We start from the raw sequence: 18,141 nt of genomic DNA on the forward strand, positions 1-18,141 counted from the left end.
ATAAGAATCACATGAGCATCTCAATGGATTCAGAGAAAGCATCTGACAAGATCCAACATCCATTTATGATAAAAACTCTCAATAAAATGGGTATAGAAGGAAAGTACCTCAGCATAATAAAGGCCATTTATGACAAACCCACAGCCAACATCATACTCAGCAGGGAAAGCTGGAAGCCACCCCTCTGAGAACAGGAACAAGACCACAGTGTCCACTCTCACCACCCTTATTCAACATAATACCGGACGTTTTGGCCAGACTGATTAAGCAAGAAAAAGAAATAAAGGTATCCAAATTGGCAAGGAAGAAGTGAAACTCTCGCTGTTGGCAGATGATATGATTTTATATATAGAAAGCCCTAAAGAATCCATCAGAAAACTATGAAAAATAGTCAACAACTACAACAAACTGCAGGGTACAAAATCAACTTACAAAAATCAGTTGCATTTCTATACACTAATAACAAACTAGCGGTAACAATTCCATTTACAATCACAACAAAAAGAATAAAATATCAAAGAATAAATTTAACCAAGGAGGTGAAAGACCTATGCAATGAAAACTATAAGACATTATTGAAAGAAATCAATGATGACATACAGAAATGGGAAGATATTCCATGCACACGGACTGGAAGAATAAATTTAGCTAAAGTGTCCACACTACCTGAAGCAATCTACAAATTCAGTGCAATCAAAATCAGAATCCCAATGACATTCTTCAGGGAAATAGAACAAAAAACCCCAAAATTCTTACTCGTCAACAAAAGACTCCAAATAGTTAAAGCAATCCTGAGAAAAAAAGGAACAAATCTGAAGGCATCACAATCCCTCTCTTCAAAATATACAACAAAGCTATAGTAATCAGAACAGCCTGGTACTGGTACAAGAATAGGTACACAGATGAATGGAACAGAATTGAAAGCCTAGAAATAAAACCACATATCGACAGACAGTTAATCTTGGACAAAGGGAGCTAAGAACATGCAATGGAGAAAGGAAAGTCTTTTCAATAAATGGTGTCGGGAAAAGTGGACAGTCACATGCAAAATAATGAAAGTAGACCATTATCTTACACCATATGCAAAAATTAACTCAAAATGGATCAAAGACTTGAAGGTAAGACATGAAACCATAAAACTCCTAGAAAAAGCAGCACACTCTTTGACATCGTCTTAGAAGGATCTTTTCAAATACCATGTCTACTGGGGAAAGGGAAACAAAAGAAAAAACAAACAAGTGGGACTTCATCAGACTAAAGAGCTTCTGCAAGGCAAAGGAAACTAGTAACAAAATGAAAAGACAACTCACCAACTGGGAGAAAATATTTGCAAATCATATATCCAACAATGGTTCAATCTCCAAAATATACAAAGAACTTACATAACTCAAAAAAAAATTTAAAAATGGGCAGAGGATCTGAACAGATATTTTTCCAAAGAATATATACAAATGGCCAATAGGCACACAAAAAGATGTTCAACATCACTAATCATCAGAGAAATGCAAATCAAAACTATACTAAGGTATCACCTTACACCCATTAGAATAGCTATAATCACCAAGACAAAAAATAACAAATGTTGGAGAGGCTGTGGAGAAAAGGGAACCCTCATACACTGTTGGTGGGAATGCAAACTGATGCAGTCACTATGGAAAACAGTATGGAGATTTCTCAAAAAATTAAAAATAGAACTACCATACGGCCCAGCTATCCCACTACTGGATATTTATTTAAAGAACTTGAAATCAACAATTCAAAGAGACTTATGCATCCCTATGTTCATTGCAGCATTATTCACAACAGCCAAGACATGGAAGCAACCCAAGTGCCCATCAACTGATGACTGGATAAAGAAGATGTGATTACACACACACACACACACACACACACACACACACACAATGGAACACTACTCAGCCATAAAAAAGGACAAAATCATCTCATTGGTAACAACAAGGATGGACCTTGAGGGTATTATGTTAAGCAAAATAAGCCAGAGGAAGACAAACACCATATGATTTCACTCACAAGTGGAAGATAAACTAACATATGGACAAAGAGAACAGATTAGTGGTTACCAGAGGGGAAGCAGGTTGGGGAGTGGGCATAAGGGGTAAAGGGGCATGTTTATATGATGACTGACAAATAACAATGTACAACTGAAATTTCACAATGTTATAAACTATTATGATCTCAATAAAATAAAATTTAATTTTTTTCAAAAAGCTCTCTAATTATAGTACCAATGATCATTTTCATTTCTGAGGCAGAACCACTGAAAATCATTCAAGTAGGACTTAGACCAAAAGAAATATGTTAATGTGCATTCATCCAAACAGCCGCTTTATTTTGACAGACTACAAAATTAAATAGATACAGAGATATTTTGCCTTATATAAGCTAAAAATGAAAATACTATATAGCTCATATTATTTCTTTAAGAAAATGGGGAAAACATTGTTTATAAGGTAAAACATGGAACAGAAAAATAACTTTTTGACACATTTAGAACAGAGTTCAAAATAGTAAGGAAAACTCAGGTAGCTCTCAAAGGTCCCTTACAAACCTTACTGAAGTTTTACCTAAGTGATAAAGACCTCACTCCCGTGTCCTACCGAGGGGAGATTCCCCACATCTCTGAGCCTAAATGAATCCCCAGGTAGGCATTCTTTCTCTTTCATTTCACCCATGTGAGCTGGTCTTCTCCTCATCCTAAAACGGAAGAGTGTTGGAATTTTGTCTCTCAAGGGACAGGTTTGAAGGAAAGGAGACGGGATTCCATAGCTGTTCGAAAAAGCACAGCTCCCCTCAGAAAGGTCCTCTTCTCATTGTTACTAAGTTCTTTCTCTTGTAAGATGAACACCATACTGGATCCATGATCCATCTGGCCCAGTGTCCTGATTCTGAGAGTGCACCATAAGGTGCTTGGTTGATGGGGCCCTTGTCTTTAAAGGGTCTAAGTACAAGCCAAGCGCTTAACCTCTCCCACAAGTGTGAGCCCCGATACTAGACACCTACGCAGTGTCACTGTCAGTTCTAAGAGTTAAAAATGCCTTCAGGGGTACCAAAAAATAATATTTCTCTTTTGGCTTACAGTCAATTATTGTCATACTTGACTTCTTTAAAAACATACTAACATAACAAAATACGTCACCAGATGTTTAATTGTTTAACAAAAAATAATTACCAAGCAATGACAACAAGTAAAGAGAGAGTTATATATGCAACATTTACCTCATCTGGAAGGGAGTAAACGGTGATATGTTTTAAAAATTCCTGATCTCCAAAGAAAATAGTCCCTTGGACAGGAAACACATCTTGTGTAAAGTCTGGACTAACCACCCATGATGCACTAACATGACCAAAGTTGCCTCGATTTCTTATTACACCATAAACAGCTGTGAAATACAAATGTGCATAATATATAGGAATATATGTTAAACAATTTTAAAACAATGAGTATAGAAATGGCTTAAATAAGCGAAAGTAAAAATAAGACTTTTTTTTAAAGATTGGCACCTGAGCTAACATCTGTTGACAATCTTCGTTTTTTGTTCGTTTTTTTTTTCTTCTTCTTCTTCTTCTCCCAAAAGCCCCCCAGTACATAGTTGTGTATTTTAGTTGTAGGTCCTTCTGGTTGTGCTATGTGGGACACCGCCTCAATATGGCTTGATGAGCAGTGCCATGTCCGCGCCCAGGATCCAAACTGGTGAAACCCTGGGCCGCCAAAGTGGAGCGTGCAAAAGTAACCACTCAGCCACAGGGCTGGCCCCAAGACCTCTTTTTAATAAAAAGAAATTATTTGTTTAGCCCGGCCTCCAAGGTACGCATAGAAATGTATTAGTCTAGTCCTCCGTCTGTAGGTATACAATTGATAAAATAAATGGACCCGATCTTTTCTATCACTTTTTGGGATTTTAAGTCATTCAGCACAGGGAACAGAATGGTGACGAATTAGGTCCACCTATCATAAAGTCCTACAAGGGTATTTGCTGAAGGCAGCCACAGGCAGCTGCACACTCCAACGTGGTGTGCTTACCCAAACAGACACTGCTCTGGAAATCAACCACTGCGCTTCTCATTTCAGGCCACTACGACAGTCCCTAGCAGTAACTCTGAGTTTTCAAGTTTTTCCTCTTTGACTTGACTCATTCTTAAGTGTTTGAGTTCCACAGCATATGGTGAATTGAAATAAAAATATAACTGAAGAGAGGCCAGCTTGGTGGTACAATGGTAGAGTTCACAAGCTCTGCTTCAGCAGCCTGGGGTTCATGGGTTCAGATCCCCAGCACGTACCTACCCACCACTCATCAAGCCATGCAGAGGCAGCAACCCACATACAAAATAGAGGAAGATTGGCACAGATGTTAGCTCAGGGACAATCTCCCTCAAGCAAAAAAGGGGAGGCTGGCAACAGATGTTAGCTCAGAGCCAATCTTCCTCACAAAAAACAAATAAATAAATAACTGAAGACAGTACCATCACAATACTATGTAAAAAATAAAAATAGCAATCTTAAACATGATTTCTTAAAAACACCAAGTTCTGCACTATATGTCATTTCTAAGACAGATGGACAACTAAAAATAACTATTTATTAAAGAAATGAACTAAAAAGTGATTCACTTCCTCTTCAGTAAACAGTAATAGGATGTAAGAAGCAGAACAAATTACCACTATAGGTATCATCTCCTTTGCTTTCATTTATCATAACAATTAGATCATCAGAAACAAATTCTATAATCCCATGAGGATCATCATTCTTTAGAATCGTTATGTTGACAACTGTAGCACTTCCCAACTTGCTTTCTCGTTCACCATGGCTGCTGAGGACCACCCAGTACTGTTCATCCAACTGAAATGAACATGTCAAATTAGGAAAAACACAAAGTTGAAATCTTCAGAGCAAATAAAAATATATATATTCAAAAATAGTAATACCCTCAATTTTTCAGAGACATACTGGTGATTCACTGAAAGGACAAAAGAGCTGATGTTATTTCTTAAAAAAATTTTTAACATTCTCCCAACAGTGAAGAGAGATTATCAGATATAAGCATACATTATCCAAAAAGGGAAATGATAAACCATGATACTATACTAAAATATTAAGACTGTACCTTATCACTGATGATCTAGTCATTTAAACTGAGTCAATAAAATAAAAGTAATTTAAAAGTTACAAATATATTGGTGTGCAAACACAATGAAACAATATCTGGTCCCATTAACAAAAAACAAATTTATTTCCCTTAAAAAAGTAATTTTACAGAAAAACGTCTTCAGTTGAAAACCATATTATTAAAAGTTCAATCAATGCAGATTACATAAAATAAGGCTTAACATAAACAAAGCTAACAGGAGATGAAAACTGATCACACACAGAAAGTTTCATACTTTTGGTACTTCTTTATGTAGGACAAACATACACCATTCAAATCTGAATGAGTCTTACCTTGTTTTTTTCATTTTCAAACATAAGTACTTCTAAATTCATTCTTGCCCACTTCCTTTCCTATGGCTCCTTGCCAACGTTCGAATTCTTTATATTCATAACATACTAGATACTATCAAAAGCACAAGGAAAAAATAAAATCCCGTACCTCTGGTATCCCATCCAGTCTTGTCAGCAAGGTGATCACGATCTCCCTTTCCCCAGGTTTAAATTCCAGCACCCCTGTGTTTCCATAGAATTCATTGCTCTCTCCTGGCTCTACGCAGTAGCGTAGAAACTGCTCGACCAGAGCTCCCCGGGATCGAGTGATGTGGAGTTCTACAGACTCTCCTTCCTTAAAAAGGAAATCCACAAGCGTTCAAATCCTCTGAGCTCCTTCTGCAGTTCTGAGTCTATAATAGACTGAAGTTTCCTTATACTTACTTTTATAACATAGGGTCCTCTGGAAGCAGGAGAAAATTCAAAAACTCCCCCAGGATCATCATTTTCCAAAATAATTAGCTCACGGCTGGTATATCCAGATTTCAGCACTTGATTTTCCACATTGACCCTGGAGAAATCAGTGGGGAAAAGGCATCCGCTACCTATGGTCTTTCTTCCGAATTTTGCAGATTTATTTACTCCAGATAATGAATATGAAGGTTATCAGGAGTTAAAACTTAAATTGAATTTAAGTGTATTAAAATCACTTAAGATCAAAACAGTTTTACTCATAACATTTATGAAAGAACTTCTTTTTCTGAATTCATTATATCAGAATATCAGTAAATATGTTTGATATTTGACTGGAACCAAACACTGCATATGTATGCCAAAAATATAGTAATCAAAGGTTGTAAATATATTTTTATAAAGCATCAAATTTACAGCTTTGTTTCCAGTTTTAGAAAAACTGCATTTGTAACATGTCATTAGAAAATACATTTAAATAAAATTGTTCTAACTTTACATACACTTGAATTTTTTCAAAAACTCATTACATAAGATTATACTAACTGACTAAAAGTTGGATAACTGCATGGGCTAAAGCAAGCCACGCTGATCAAAAACAAATAAAATTATGCTTAGATTTTAGAAGTATTTTGTGACCTTTCATATGATTCTATTCATCTCAATATTAACCTCATGCACTTTTTTTATTAGAAAAGAAAATGTAGGACATATAAAAAAAAGAATAGAATAGATCTGAGATGCATGACACATTATAAAAATTTCTACACATATCTCAAAAGAACATATTAAAACTAGATGTTTTTTATTTCTGGTTTTTATGCCCCGTGCATAATTAGAATGATCAAAGGACTGGCACTGCAAGGCTCTGAGGGTTTAAAAGCCTGCGTGCTCTTTGAGAAGTCTCAATCCCGCAAGCTGCTCTAAACCTTTCCAAATGTCACTTTCTATTGAACCAAAAAGTACTCAAGACCAGACCTCAAAATCACAATGAAGCCACAATTAATATGTAGAAAGGACAGCTCGCTTCCTATCTAACAGAGAATCTGAATTAACTTTCTTCCCTAGCTTTTGGAAATCTGACAACCAATACCTAGCACACTAGTGGCCACATAAGACATAGCCCAAATAATAGGACAGTTATTTGTTCTATTGTTAATGCAGTCATACGATTTTCATAGCAAATCTGTCCTCATTTCATTTACATCAATTTTTCATTAATTAAAATTTCCTACGTCCACATAAGCTAGGAGACAAGAAAACTGGATCAAAATATAAAATATAAAAATTCATTCTCAGCACTAAACAAATGAATTTATTTATAACCTTTCTTAAAATATACTACCTTATGTTAAAAAGGCAAACTTGAAAAATTCTTTATACAACAACTGAGAAAACACAGGCAAGAAATTGCTTAAATGCACTCAGAAAACAATGGAAGAGATAAGAGCACTGACTGCAAATTCTGTTAAAACTACAAGACTCATAAAAGATGTTAGGTAAGAATTTCACAAGCAAAGCACAATAATTGTTCCCCAGGTTATGTGTAAACTATAAGGAAAGTTAAAACTTTAAGTTCTTCAAAACATGTAATTACATTAATTCTGAAACTTTGAATCAGATATCTTAAATGCACTCAATTTAAAACCCTTACAGAAAAAATAAATACATTTCCTATAAGCCCCCCTTATCATTAGAAAATGAAACTACACACAAAGCATGCGCAGGCCGGGGACAGGCACAATTTCTCAAAACCTGTAGTCATGCAGAACAGCAGCCTCATCCAAAATAATGGCTTGCAAAGCAAAATGTTGAATCACTAAAAACCAGGCATTATTTTGTACACTTACCCAAAATACACAACAAATCTTTCAGTTTCTACCCTGTCAACACAGAAAGCAGCGTGGGAGGGGGAAAATGGAGACAAAGACACCATATGCCAAAATCTCAATACTGCTAGAAATTTAGATGGCAGCGCAAAAATAAAGCTAAAGGAACCCTTTCTTATTTTTCCCCCATCAACTAGTAATGTTCACTTTATGGGAACTCTGCACACTGGGTTCTTTGCTATTGACAAATGCTAACAAGAGGTTCGGCAGTTCCCACTTAGGGAAGATGACCCCATGGCCAGCCAGCATGTCAAGACCCATTGAAGACATTCCTTTCCAGGCCTGCTCCAAGGCGCTGGGGCCTGCAAAGCCCGGTGCATGCTCATACACCACAGCAGCTGAGCAAATTTCACTCAGCCCGACTTAGAATTACTTAGTAGCTTTAATTAGGTTTTAAAAAAACAAAAACCTCCATCCTCAGGTCTAAAGCCAGTTGTTCTCTGAAAAAATAAATATCATCAGAGAAATACATACTCTTCATCATTTGCATAGGAATATACTCAAGAAGGCATAAAATATCAATACCTTTTAATTATAACAATTATTACTTAAAAATAACTTTATATCAGAAAATCTAAACACTTTTCCAAATCCCCAATTTACTGCATTTTCAAACTGCCTTAAAAACACACGTCAAAATATAAGGGCTTACTGCTTCACTTTTAAAGCCAAGTAACATTATCTGTAAATAAGGGGTTATATGAAAATTTTTTCTGAAATAAACTGGCATAATGAAATTGTTTCTGATTTAGGGAAAACTAAACAATAAAATATTTAACTGGTATGGTATTAAAAGCATCATAAATTATTTAGTAACAGGGCAATTTTTATCTCTATCCAGTTGAAATATAGAGAATTTGCATCTAAATTTAAGAGAAAATTATAAACTGTATCACCATATAGTATCATCTTTTGTTGCAATGTTATATTGTAACTTATTGTACTCACATTTACTAGCATTCATTCATTCTTTCATTTCAGTTTTGTTAAAAATTTGCAAAATTGAGACAGGTTTTGATAAAATATGTTATTTCAAATCATAAATTTTATTCTCACATTCATTTAAATATGTCTTATAACACTCAAGTGTTATTTTCTCATTCTTATTCACGCACAATTGAGATAATACAAGTATGATCTACTTACTAATTAAAACATTTTAGTATAAATTTGAACTAATTTCCTATATTTGAAAAGAGAGAAACCAATCACTTCTAAAATTCTCTGCTCCACTATTTGTTACTTCCTTGTGTACCATTTTCACCCATCGGAAAGAGAGAGGGAAAAAAACACCTAAAAATTATATCTAATTAATTTCAAAAGTTTACACGGTAAGGTTAAAAAACTGACTATTTTGAAAGAATATGAAGAATAGTCACTTGAACTTAGAGAGGTATAATTTAAATCATTCTTCAAACATTTAGTTCAGAGCAGAAACTCTTAGCTGAGCTAACAAAGTTTCTACAAATTGCTACATCTTTGGTTTATAATTGCTGCTCATTTTTCTTTAGGTTTTTTTTTTGTGTCCACTGATTTAATAAGTACGCAAACATAAAGAAAAAAGCACAAGTGAAAAAATAATAATTTTCAGTGTACATTTCACTGATTTTTTTCCATCACACGAAATAGCTTTCTTAAGAGTTAATGTAAAATATATATTAAAACCATAAGTCATTTAGACAGTGTGTGTGTGTATGTTGTATTTGGTTTTCACTTTTTGATTTTTTTGTCTGCCTATTTTGTTGTTGTCTTGTGTTGTTTTACTTTTCATGTAAAAAAAGGAACTAAACATAACGTGGTTCTGAAAGCAAACAAAATTAACAGTGGACATTCAATAAATATGTTCCCTAAATTCTGCACTTTTCTTTCACAGAAAAATAAAAAACAACTCATCACATTTATGAAATGTGTTTACATAAAACACCTAGAAAGAAAAACCTACAAGAAGCTGATAGTAAAGTATAGAGAAGACTAGGGGTTACATAAGTTAATTATTACTTAATACTTCAGTCCTGATTAATATAGTACAAAATAACTCCCACTGCATTTATCTGTGAATTTTACTGTTTCTAAAATATGAATTTTGCAAAGCCTTCAGGTCACACTAACCTTCTTTAATATGTATCAACCGTAACATAAAGAGACCTGTAGTCAATAAGCTTAGTTTCAATTTTTTTAAAAATTAACATCAATTAAACACAGTATATTTTTTTTCATTTTTGGACGGATTTTCTAAATTACTGAAAAAAAACCTCTCTTTGAGAGATTGTGATATTGTCTTAATATAAATTACTCACTGAAAAATGTTAAGTATATCCTTATTACTACTGAAAAATATCCCTTAAATTTATATTATTTTTGATTCTCTGGAAAATAAGTATTATTTAACACTTAAATTCAATGTAAAAAGAGAATTTCATTATCTGAAGATTAACGCCTTCTTTTTACTGACTCAAAAAAGCTCTAATCCTTTCCCCAGTTGAAAATGAAGCCAGCAGAGCTGTTTGCTTACCCTAACATTTCAGATTTGTTGCTGCCTATTTTTTTATATAGCAACATATTAGCTATAGTTAAGATTTACCCGATATCTCACACAAATTCTCTATGTAACATTTCTTCACAATAAATAGCAGGGTAAAAGTTCACTATGTCATAATATTGATAGTCTAACCAGAAGCCATCAACATAGAATGGAAAAGCTCAACGTAACGTTATCTACCCATTTTCTTTTTACTTTATGTGGAGAAAAGAATTCAAAAACAAAATTATTTCATAGAACTCAAACATACAAATGTTACTAAACATTGCCCAAATGGGTTAGTACCTGTCCAGAGAAAGCGTTACCGTCTCATTCATTTCCGGTATGTCATCAGCTTTGACAGTAATGTTGATTGTCGTGTCACTTTGCCCAGATAAAAACACAACAGAGCCATTAAAGGGACTAATGTCGTCCAGGGTCACTGCTTTTGAATTAAAGCCAGAGGGCTTCAAACTCCAATACACGGTAGCCTGGCCATCAGTTCCATCCCTATGTAACGGAATGTACACCTTATAAAAAGAAAAAAACAGAACAACTTATTCTGAAATATATGCTCATGAATCCAACAAGCTTTTCAGTTAGTGCGTGCACATCTTATTATATGAATACACGTATTCTGCATAGAGAAGCGAACTATTAAATGACATTAAAAACACAACTGAACAAGCCTTCTCTTTAGCCATGAAAAAAACAAGATATAATTATTTTTTCATTAGTTGTTGCTAGTCAAATTTATCTATGAAATTGCCTCCACCCAAAAATATGCCTAACCTGGGATTTGTCTTAACAAAAGACAAATATTTTAAAAGCCAAAGAATTATAAAAAAACATGGAATAATTTGGCTAAAGAATAAATTTCCATCAGAGGGTCTCTGAAAAAGGGATTAATGTAATATCACAGTATAAACTGAAAAATAAACTGTTGTGATTAAAACTGTAAAATTATACGTTAGGTAAAATGCATCCTAAAGTGATAGGAAGAAATATAAGAAAACACTAAAATATAAGAATAAGGAATGTTTCTAACAGTAGAAACAAAATCAGATACTCAAATCATGGCTCTGGGTTACCCTGGGCAAGTTACTTAACCTCTCTGATCTCAATTTCTATATGTGAAATGAAGCTAGTGATTCCCTATTCACAAGTTTGTGATGAGGATTAGAGTGCCTCTCCATAGTACGAGCTAAATAAATGGAGGCTATTATAATAATTCTGAAACAGATTGTATTTGGTAGCTTTATTTAAGTGCAGTACATTTTAAATATACATAATGAAAGGATCACCGTAGATCATGATGAAGTTTTTTCAAACAAAGAATATAAATGAATACTTAACAGTAGATATGCTATTCTTTTTAAGCTTCTAAGACAGTATCCTCTTTGTTCCTTGCTCCTTAACACAGCCCATCTTGAAAAAAAGGGAAGCTGTTTTCCTCCCCAACCATTTTGCTACTTCGGCTAGCAACAGTCAGGGCTGGAGACTAAGGAGCAAAGGAACAGAAGGCTGGGCCCCTATCTTCCCCCCACCATCCCCCCACTGCCCAACCCCCAAGCCCCGACCCAGGGAGTCAGGGGTCAACGCCCCCTGAGAGACTGGGCGTGGCCCGGACTGTCCACAGAACAGAGAAAACAAGGAAATGCCCACTCTTCCAGCGGGTTCACAGGAGGAAGAGAATGCAGGTTCATGGGCCCAAAAGTTTTCCTAAAAGCCAATTTCCTCAAGAAAAAAATATGAAATAGTAACTTTACAGCTTTATAAGATAAATGAATAAAAACAATTCACTCTTTAAGAACAAATTAAATGCTTTATTTTCGTTTTTTAATTTTTAAAAGGAAACAATGTATTAAGAAAAATACAAAAACTCAAAACCATCTTGAAAAATGAAGCTTCTCTGCCAATATATAGGATCAAATACACAAACAAAGGATGTTGCAGTCACCATATTTTGACATGAGGATTTGATAAAAACAATTCCCCTCATTCCTGATCTGAACCTCAACCAAATTTAAATCAAATCCGCATGTGACAGACTTGGAGAGATGGGGTATTAGGGACAGACTGACTCAGGGAATGGTAAGGCTGAAGGTCAGAGCCATCCCAGATTGACGGTGGGAAAATTCAACCAGGGTGGGAGGAAGAGAGGGGTGCTGTATATGTGAGCATGCTTTTATGTGTGTGTGTGTGTGCGCAAAAATTTACCCATATACATAACATAAAATTCCTAAGATTTGACATTCCACAACTTTACTCCCATCACCTCCACCACCAAGCAGAGGACTCAAGGCAGCCACCGCAAAGTCCTGCCCAAGGCAAACATGAGGAGTGCCCAGCCATGGAATAGGTCAAGGATAGCTGTGGTACCTATGACTTGGCCAATAAAAAAAAAAATTATGTTTGGCTTGATATCACTCTATCAAATATCATAGCACTATTAAAAGCAGTCACATCAAAATATTCTTCTTTTGCTGTGAGCAATTAATTCTAATTTTATTATACCAAATATGGCAAAAGTTGATAGACAATCACACACTCATCAGTTACTTACGTCAAATTACATATTGAAGGCCTGCTGTAAACAGTGAAGCTTTTCAAGGTCTGTTAACTCTATAGGCTAACTCTACAAAAATAAAAAGATAGTGTCTGTACGTTATCTCAGACTCATTAGACCCCATCAAGCCTACTTACCACTTCAGCAGTGGAATCTTCTGCTTCATGCAAAATGATTGGAAGATTGCTAATAAAGCCAATTTCTCCATTTGCAATTTCTGGAGTAACCACTAGAGAAATATTTCGGATTTTCCCAAATCTAGGACTTATAGGTGGGATTGGGGGAATTATGTTCACCAACTCCACAGTTTCCAACTACAACAAACCAAAAAAAAAAAAAAAAAAGATGAAAATTAAAAGAACAAAAATTTAAAACTAAAAAAAAAAAAGTGTTAATTGCATGGAGAAAACAGGGTAAACGCCACCAATAACTTGGCAACTTCATTCTCCTCCTTCTTCATTCACCATCTTGTTTCAATATCTTGCACTGGCTTCTTGAGTTCTTTCTGCTCCCCAGGTATTATTATTCCCCAGTGTTCTCCCTAGCCCTTCTTATAATTTCATACCCTCTCCCTAAATTCTCTGGATCTCTCTTTCAAATTCCAAGTCTTTATAACCAACTGCCACTAGATATGACATAGATGTCACACAGACAGCTTACAAATAGAACGTCCAAAATAGAAATCACTATCTCTGTTCCATGTCCTGTCATCACCATCATCCCCAGCACCTGCTTTTCTTCCTTGTTGCCTACATCCAACTACTCTGACGTTAAAGCTAAGTATCAGAGAGCTGTCTACATCTCTTTCCTCTCTTCCACTGACCTACACCTTCGATCAGTCACCCACTCTCCTTCTCTGTCAGAGAAAATTCACCATCAGAAGACCATTAAGAACTCCAAATGTGACTTAATGTTTAAAAAAATGCAACACACATAGAACATATAGTGTCCCACAGTTAATGAACATGACCACCAGAGTAACTTTCATGGTGTTCTCCTCATGTAGAATGGCCTCCATTATTGCACAAGTCCAAAATGTACCCACTCTTAAAGACCAGTTAAATTTCCCTCTCTACCGACAAGATTTCCTTAGATTCTCCAGCTCTCTTTATTCTATCTTTTTCTGAATTTCTACTGCTACCCTCACTAAACTTAGAGCTTAATTACAAATTTCACATATTGCTTGCTTATTAGCATTTTGTGTGTTCCAGACTTTTACTTCCCAATAGGACTACAGAGCTTTTGTGGGCCTGTGTCCTTCGCAGCATTTCCCAATACACACCATAGACTTGAAAACACAGCAGTTACACAATAAATATTTGTTGAAATATCCTTCAACACAAGCTGAGCTCTATAGGAATCCTGATATATCACAAACCTTCAACATCTCACTATTCTAACTTTTTCAAAATCCAACGTATCAATCCTCACAGTGTTCACTCCAATGTAGGAATAGATAATCATTACAGACAGCAAAAAGCATAGAGATTTTAAATTAAAAAGCAATTTTGAACTTAATGAGACATTATGGATTGTTAGGCTTTGTAATGTGGAAACGATGCACTAAGTAATCACCAGTAGAGTCTTGAGATTTAAGTTGATTTTCCCCAGTGGACACGATTGGTACTATCCTCACATACTCACATCTTGTGAGAACAACATACATTTTAAAGGGCAAAAGTAAATGCCTTTTTTAAATGTCACACACTTTGCTTTGAAAATCATATACAGGAGAAAGATACAAAAAATTCCATATTTGGTAAATATTCATTTGAGTAAAAGAAAAAAACAAATTAGACTAATTTTGCCAAATGTTGGTATGTAGACTAAGTCAAGTAAAATAAAACGTGATTCTTTAGTATACTGCATTTACTTTATAAAATAAAATGCAAAGACATATAGTTAAAACCAAATAAGAATAACTGTCATTCTTTCTAGAGAAAAGAAATATATCTACTCACATACATATATATGTATTTATCTTTAAAAATAGCACAAAGAATAAACAAGTAAAATATACTATTTGAATGGCATACAAATACAAAGTGTGCATTTTTTGGAGGCGAAGATGTCTTTAAAATACACTGGTCATAGGTGAGTAAGTGCGTGTTTGTGGATGAACATTTTCGTTCCCGTATACTCACAAAGAGCTAAACTGATAATACTATTTAAAACATCAAGGGAAAAAACTCAATATATTTTTACTTCAAAACTTTCTAAAAAGAAAGGAGGAAAAATGGTCATATTTTACTTACATTTATCACAACTGTTACAGAATTCTAAATATAGTGTTTTGAATATAAGGAAAGAAGATATAGAAGGGTATGAAATGAACTGATCAAAAGGAAAATGCAAATTTTACATGGCTTATTTCCTAGTCTCTAAGCCTTTTTGTCTGTGTTCCTTAAGCATCTGCTGAATCAAACTGCTCCATTCATGAGGAGTCGTTCTTTGCTTTCAGAGAGTTTGCTACCGGGACAGCACATTAGTAAGCCCAAGCCTGCCAAAAGCTGTCTCTCAGACTGATGTATTTAGCTGAGAGGGTTACTAAAGAATGACGAGCTCATGTCTCAGATTCTCCTTTCTTCAGTTTCATTCAACTTTCCACACAGAGTCTGATGCCTCCTATTCTTGAGCTGCTCATCCATTATGTACTATACAAACTACACAACCTTCTAATGCCAACCAGCCTTCCAGAGCCTAGCTGTTTTGAACCTCAAGGAATTATGTCAGTGACTAATAATGCCTTTTTTTCCTAAAGTGTTAAATCAACTATCGGCACTGTAAGACCTTTGTTTTTTAACTGAATATAAAGACAGATAAAGAATTGAGTCTAGAATTAGTGGTGCAAACCGATTTCTAACCCATGGTCACCAAAATTCAGATATTACATGCTTCTTCAAGTTTTTCCTTACTTCTCAAGTGTCATCAAAAATAAATTCTATCATGTTCATACAGAATGTTGAAATAAAATAGCGAGATAGTATCTGACCCATAGAAGGGTCTTAATAAGGTTTTGTTTACATAGGGATTCTGCATAGCTACTTGGATAGAGATATTGGATGTTTTCAAAAGACTAAGAGTTTAATATAATGGTTACTAATATTGGCATAGATTTAGGGGGTCTCTACTCACAGGAAAAACTGGTTTGGAGCCAGTGTGAGAAAAGAAATCAGAAAGCTAAAATGGACACAGAAAGCTTCTCTACAACTCAAAATCAAGCCTTCTGCATCATCAGTCCTCACACTCATGTCAAGTCACTGCAACCACGATAGGAATGCCAGGATGGCCAGGCCTCCACGAAAGCAAAGGCAACAGTGGAAAAATCTCGGCTTCATTCACTTGTTTTAATAATTTAGTTCTCGTATGGTTGGGACCTATGCAAGATTAGAGATAGACAGAAGGGAAAACTGAACACTGAGATACTAGGGCCAAGAAAACCCTTAAACATATGCTATGAATTGAATGTCTGTGCTCCCTCAGAACTGAGAGGCTGAAACTCTAATCCCCAGTGGGATGGAAATTGGGAGATGGGACATTTGGGAGGTACTCAGGTCATGACAGCAGAGCACTCATGCTGGGTTAGCGCCCTTATAAGAAGAGACACCAAAGGGCTTGCTTCCCCTCTCTCCACTATGTGTGGACATGGAAGGAAGACATCAGTCTGCAAACCAGGAGGACTCTCACCAGCCCCACCATGCCAGCACCCTGAGCCCAGACTTCCAAACCTCCAGAACTGTGAGAAATAAACGTCTGCTGTTTAACCCACCCAGTCTACGGGATTCTTCATAGGAGCCCAAATTGACTAAGGCAACATATATTAATGAGAATGTTCTGAATCCAGAGGTCATCGATAACAGAGAAGGTGAAGGAGAGCACTGACATCAAAAATAAAAACAAAAAACAAAAACCTTCATTAAATTCTGAAACTGCATTTGACAAGTTATTATCTCCCAGAGACTCTTGAAAACTCCTAAGTTCAGGAAATGCTACCCTAAGTGCAAACTGGTGAACTCAGTATGTGTTTCCACATATCAATTAAACCATCTTTTATAAGTAAGTTATGACATGTTTTTGTATAAGGCCAAACTTAAAGCTTTCTAAAAAATCTCTAAATCTATCTCCAAATGTGCCCTGGTGGCAGCATTCTAGTTGCTTTACCTTCCTGCTCAACAGGGCCAGGGCCGTGGGCTTGACCCCCTGCTCAGTTCCACCTTAGTGAGCCAGATCTCCCGCCACCTGGCCTGTCATCTCACAAGAGCATTCCACAGGCCACAGGGGGACCAGACACAATTGGGAATAACGTCATGTTCTGTTCACCCATCACTCCAAGAAGAGAAATTCAAGGGCCCTCCAAAGAGTGGTATCCTCATAGACAGAAGTATGCATCGTATCCTAACTTCCCCCTTTTGAGAAAACACAATAAAATAGTAATAATAATAGCAATAACAATGAAGATGAACATCAGGATCTCCCATCACTAGTGACAAAACCTTTGGGGACGTTGTCAAAGGTCTCCCTCTGCAAAGGCATATTACAAAAAGGAATCCTCTACATACTGACAAATCATATATCCCCATAACAGGTCACCCACTAGACCCCTCCACCAGGAGTCTTCAGGAAATGTACAAACATTACAAGCATGAGCGGTGGCCCAGCGAAAAAAAATGCCAAGAGTCTTCAGAATGAAAGGGCCCACCTCACTGAGTGCTGAGCAAGGTGGGACACAGCCCTGGGAAAATCAGAACGCCAAGAAAAAAAAAGCTTTCAGAGATCAAGAGTAAGTTACCCACAAAGGTAAATAATTTCTTTCCCCTCAAATTTGTCATCAGCAACTCGGGAAGCTAAAAGACAATACCTTCCAAGCTCTGAAAAAGAAATTATTTTAATATAGAAATTTCTACCAAGCCAAACTATCGGTGTGAATATGACGTTTTATTTTCAGCTGCTTAAAGACTCAAAACGTTTACCTTGCACATACCTATTCTGCACATGTATTTAAGGAAAGCTATACTACAACAAAACTAAAACATAATCCAAGAAGGAAAAGGCAAGAGATCAAGAAAATTCAGGAGTTCAGTAAAGACAGTCCTAAGAAGCAGGAGTGAAGCCAGTGTAGAAAGCAGTTAGTAGAGCTACACTCAACATTTGACGTATATTAGACAGCTGGAAGACCTACCGTGGGGAGGATGCATACAGAAAGGAGCAATTACAAACTCCAGAGAAAGCAATAATAAGCCATAATACCAAGTCTAGG

The 18,141-nt window shown here is 35.8% G+C and overlaps 1 protein-coding gene across 1 annotated transcript in view; it reads right to left on the reverse strand.

Moving 5' to 3' along the window:
• The window catches only part of ADGRV1 (adhesion G protein-coupled receptor V1), a 510,967-nt gene that overhangs the window by 443,922 nt on the left and 48,904 nt on the right, over positions 1-18,141 (reverse strand). Inside the window, exons 10-16 of the mRNA XM_070233305.1 lie at positions 13,022-13,198; positions 10,622-10,845; positions 7,759-7,791; positions 5,882-6,008; positions 5,607-5,792; positions 4,678-4,858; positions 3,238-3,401 (exon numbers count right to left, since the gene is read on the reverse strand). Coding sequence (XP_070089406.1) covers positions 3,238-3,401; positions 4,678-4,858; positions 5,607-5,792; positions 5,882-6,008; positions 7,759-7,791; positions 10,622-10,845; positions 13,022-13,198 — 1,092 coding nt within the window. The remainder of the gene's footprint in view (positions 1-3,237; positions 3,402-4,677; positions 4,859-5,606; positions 5,793-5,881; positions 6,009-7,758; positions 7,792-10,621; positions 10,846-13,021; positions 13,199-18,141) is intronic.

Source organism: Equus caballus, chromosome 14, assembly GCF_041296265.1.
Source record: "Equus caballus isolate H_3958 breed thoroughbred chromosome 14, TB-T2T, whole genome shotgun sequence".
Lineage (NCBI taxonomy): Eukaryota > Metazoa > Chordata > Mammalia > Perissodactyla > Equidae > Equus > Equus caballus.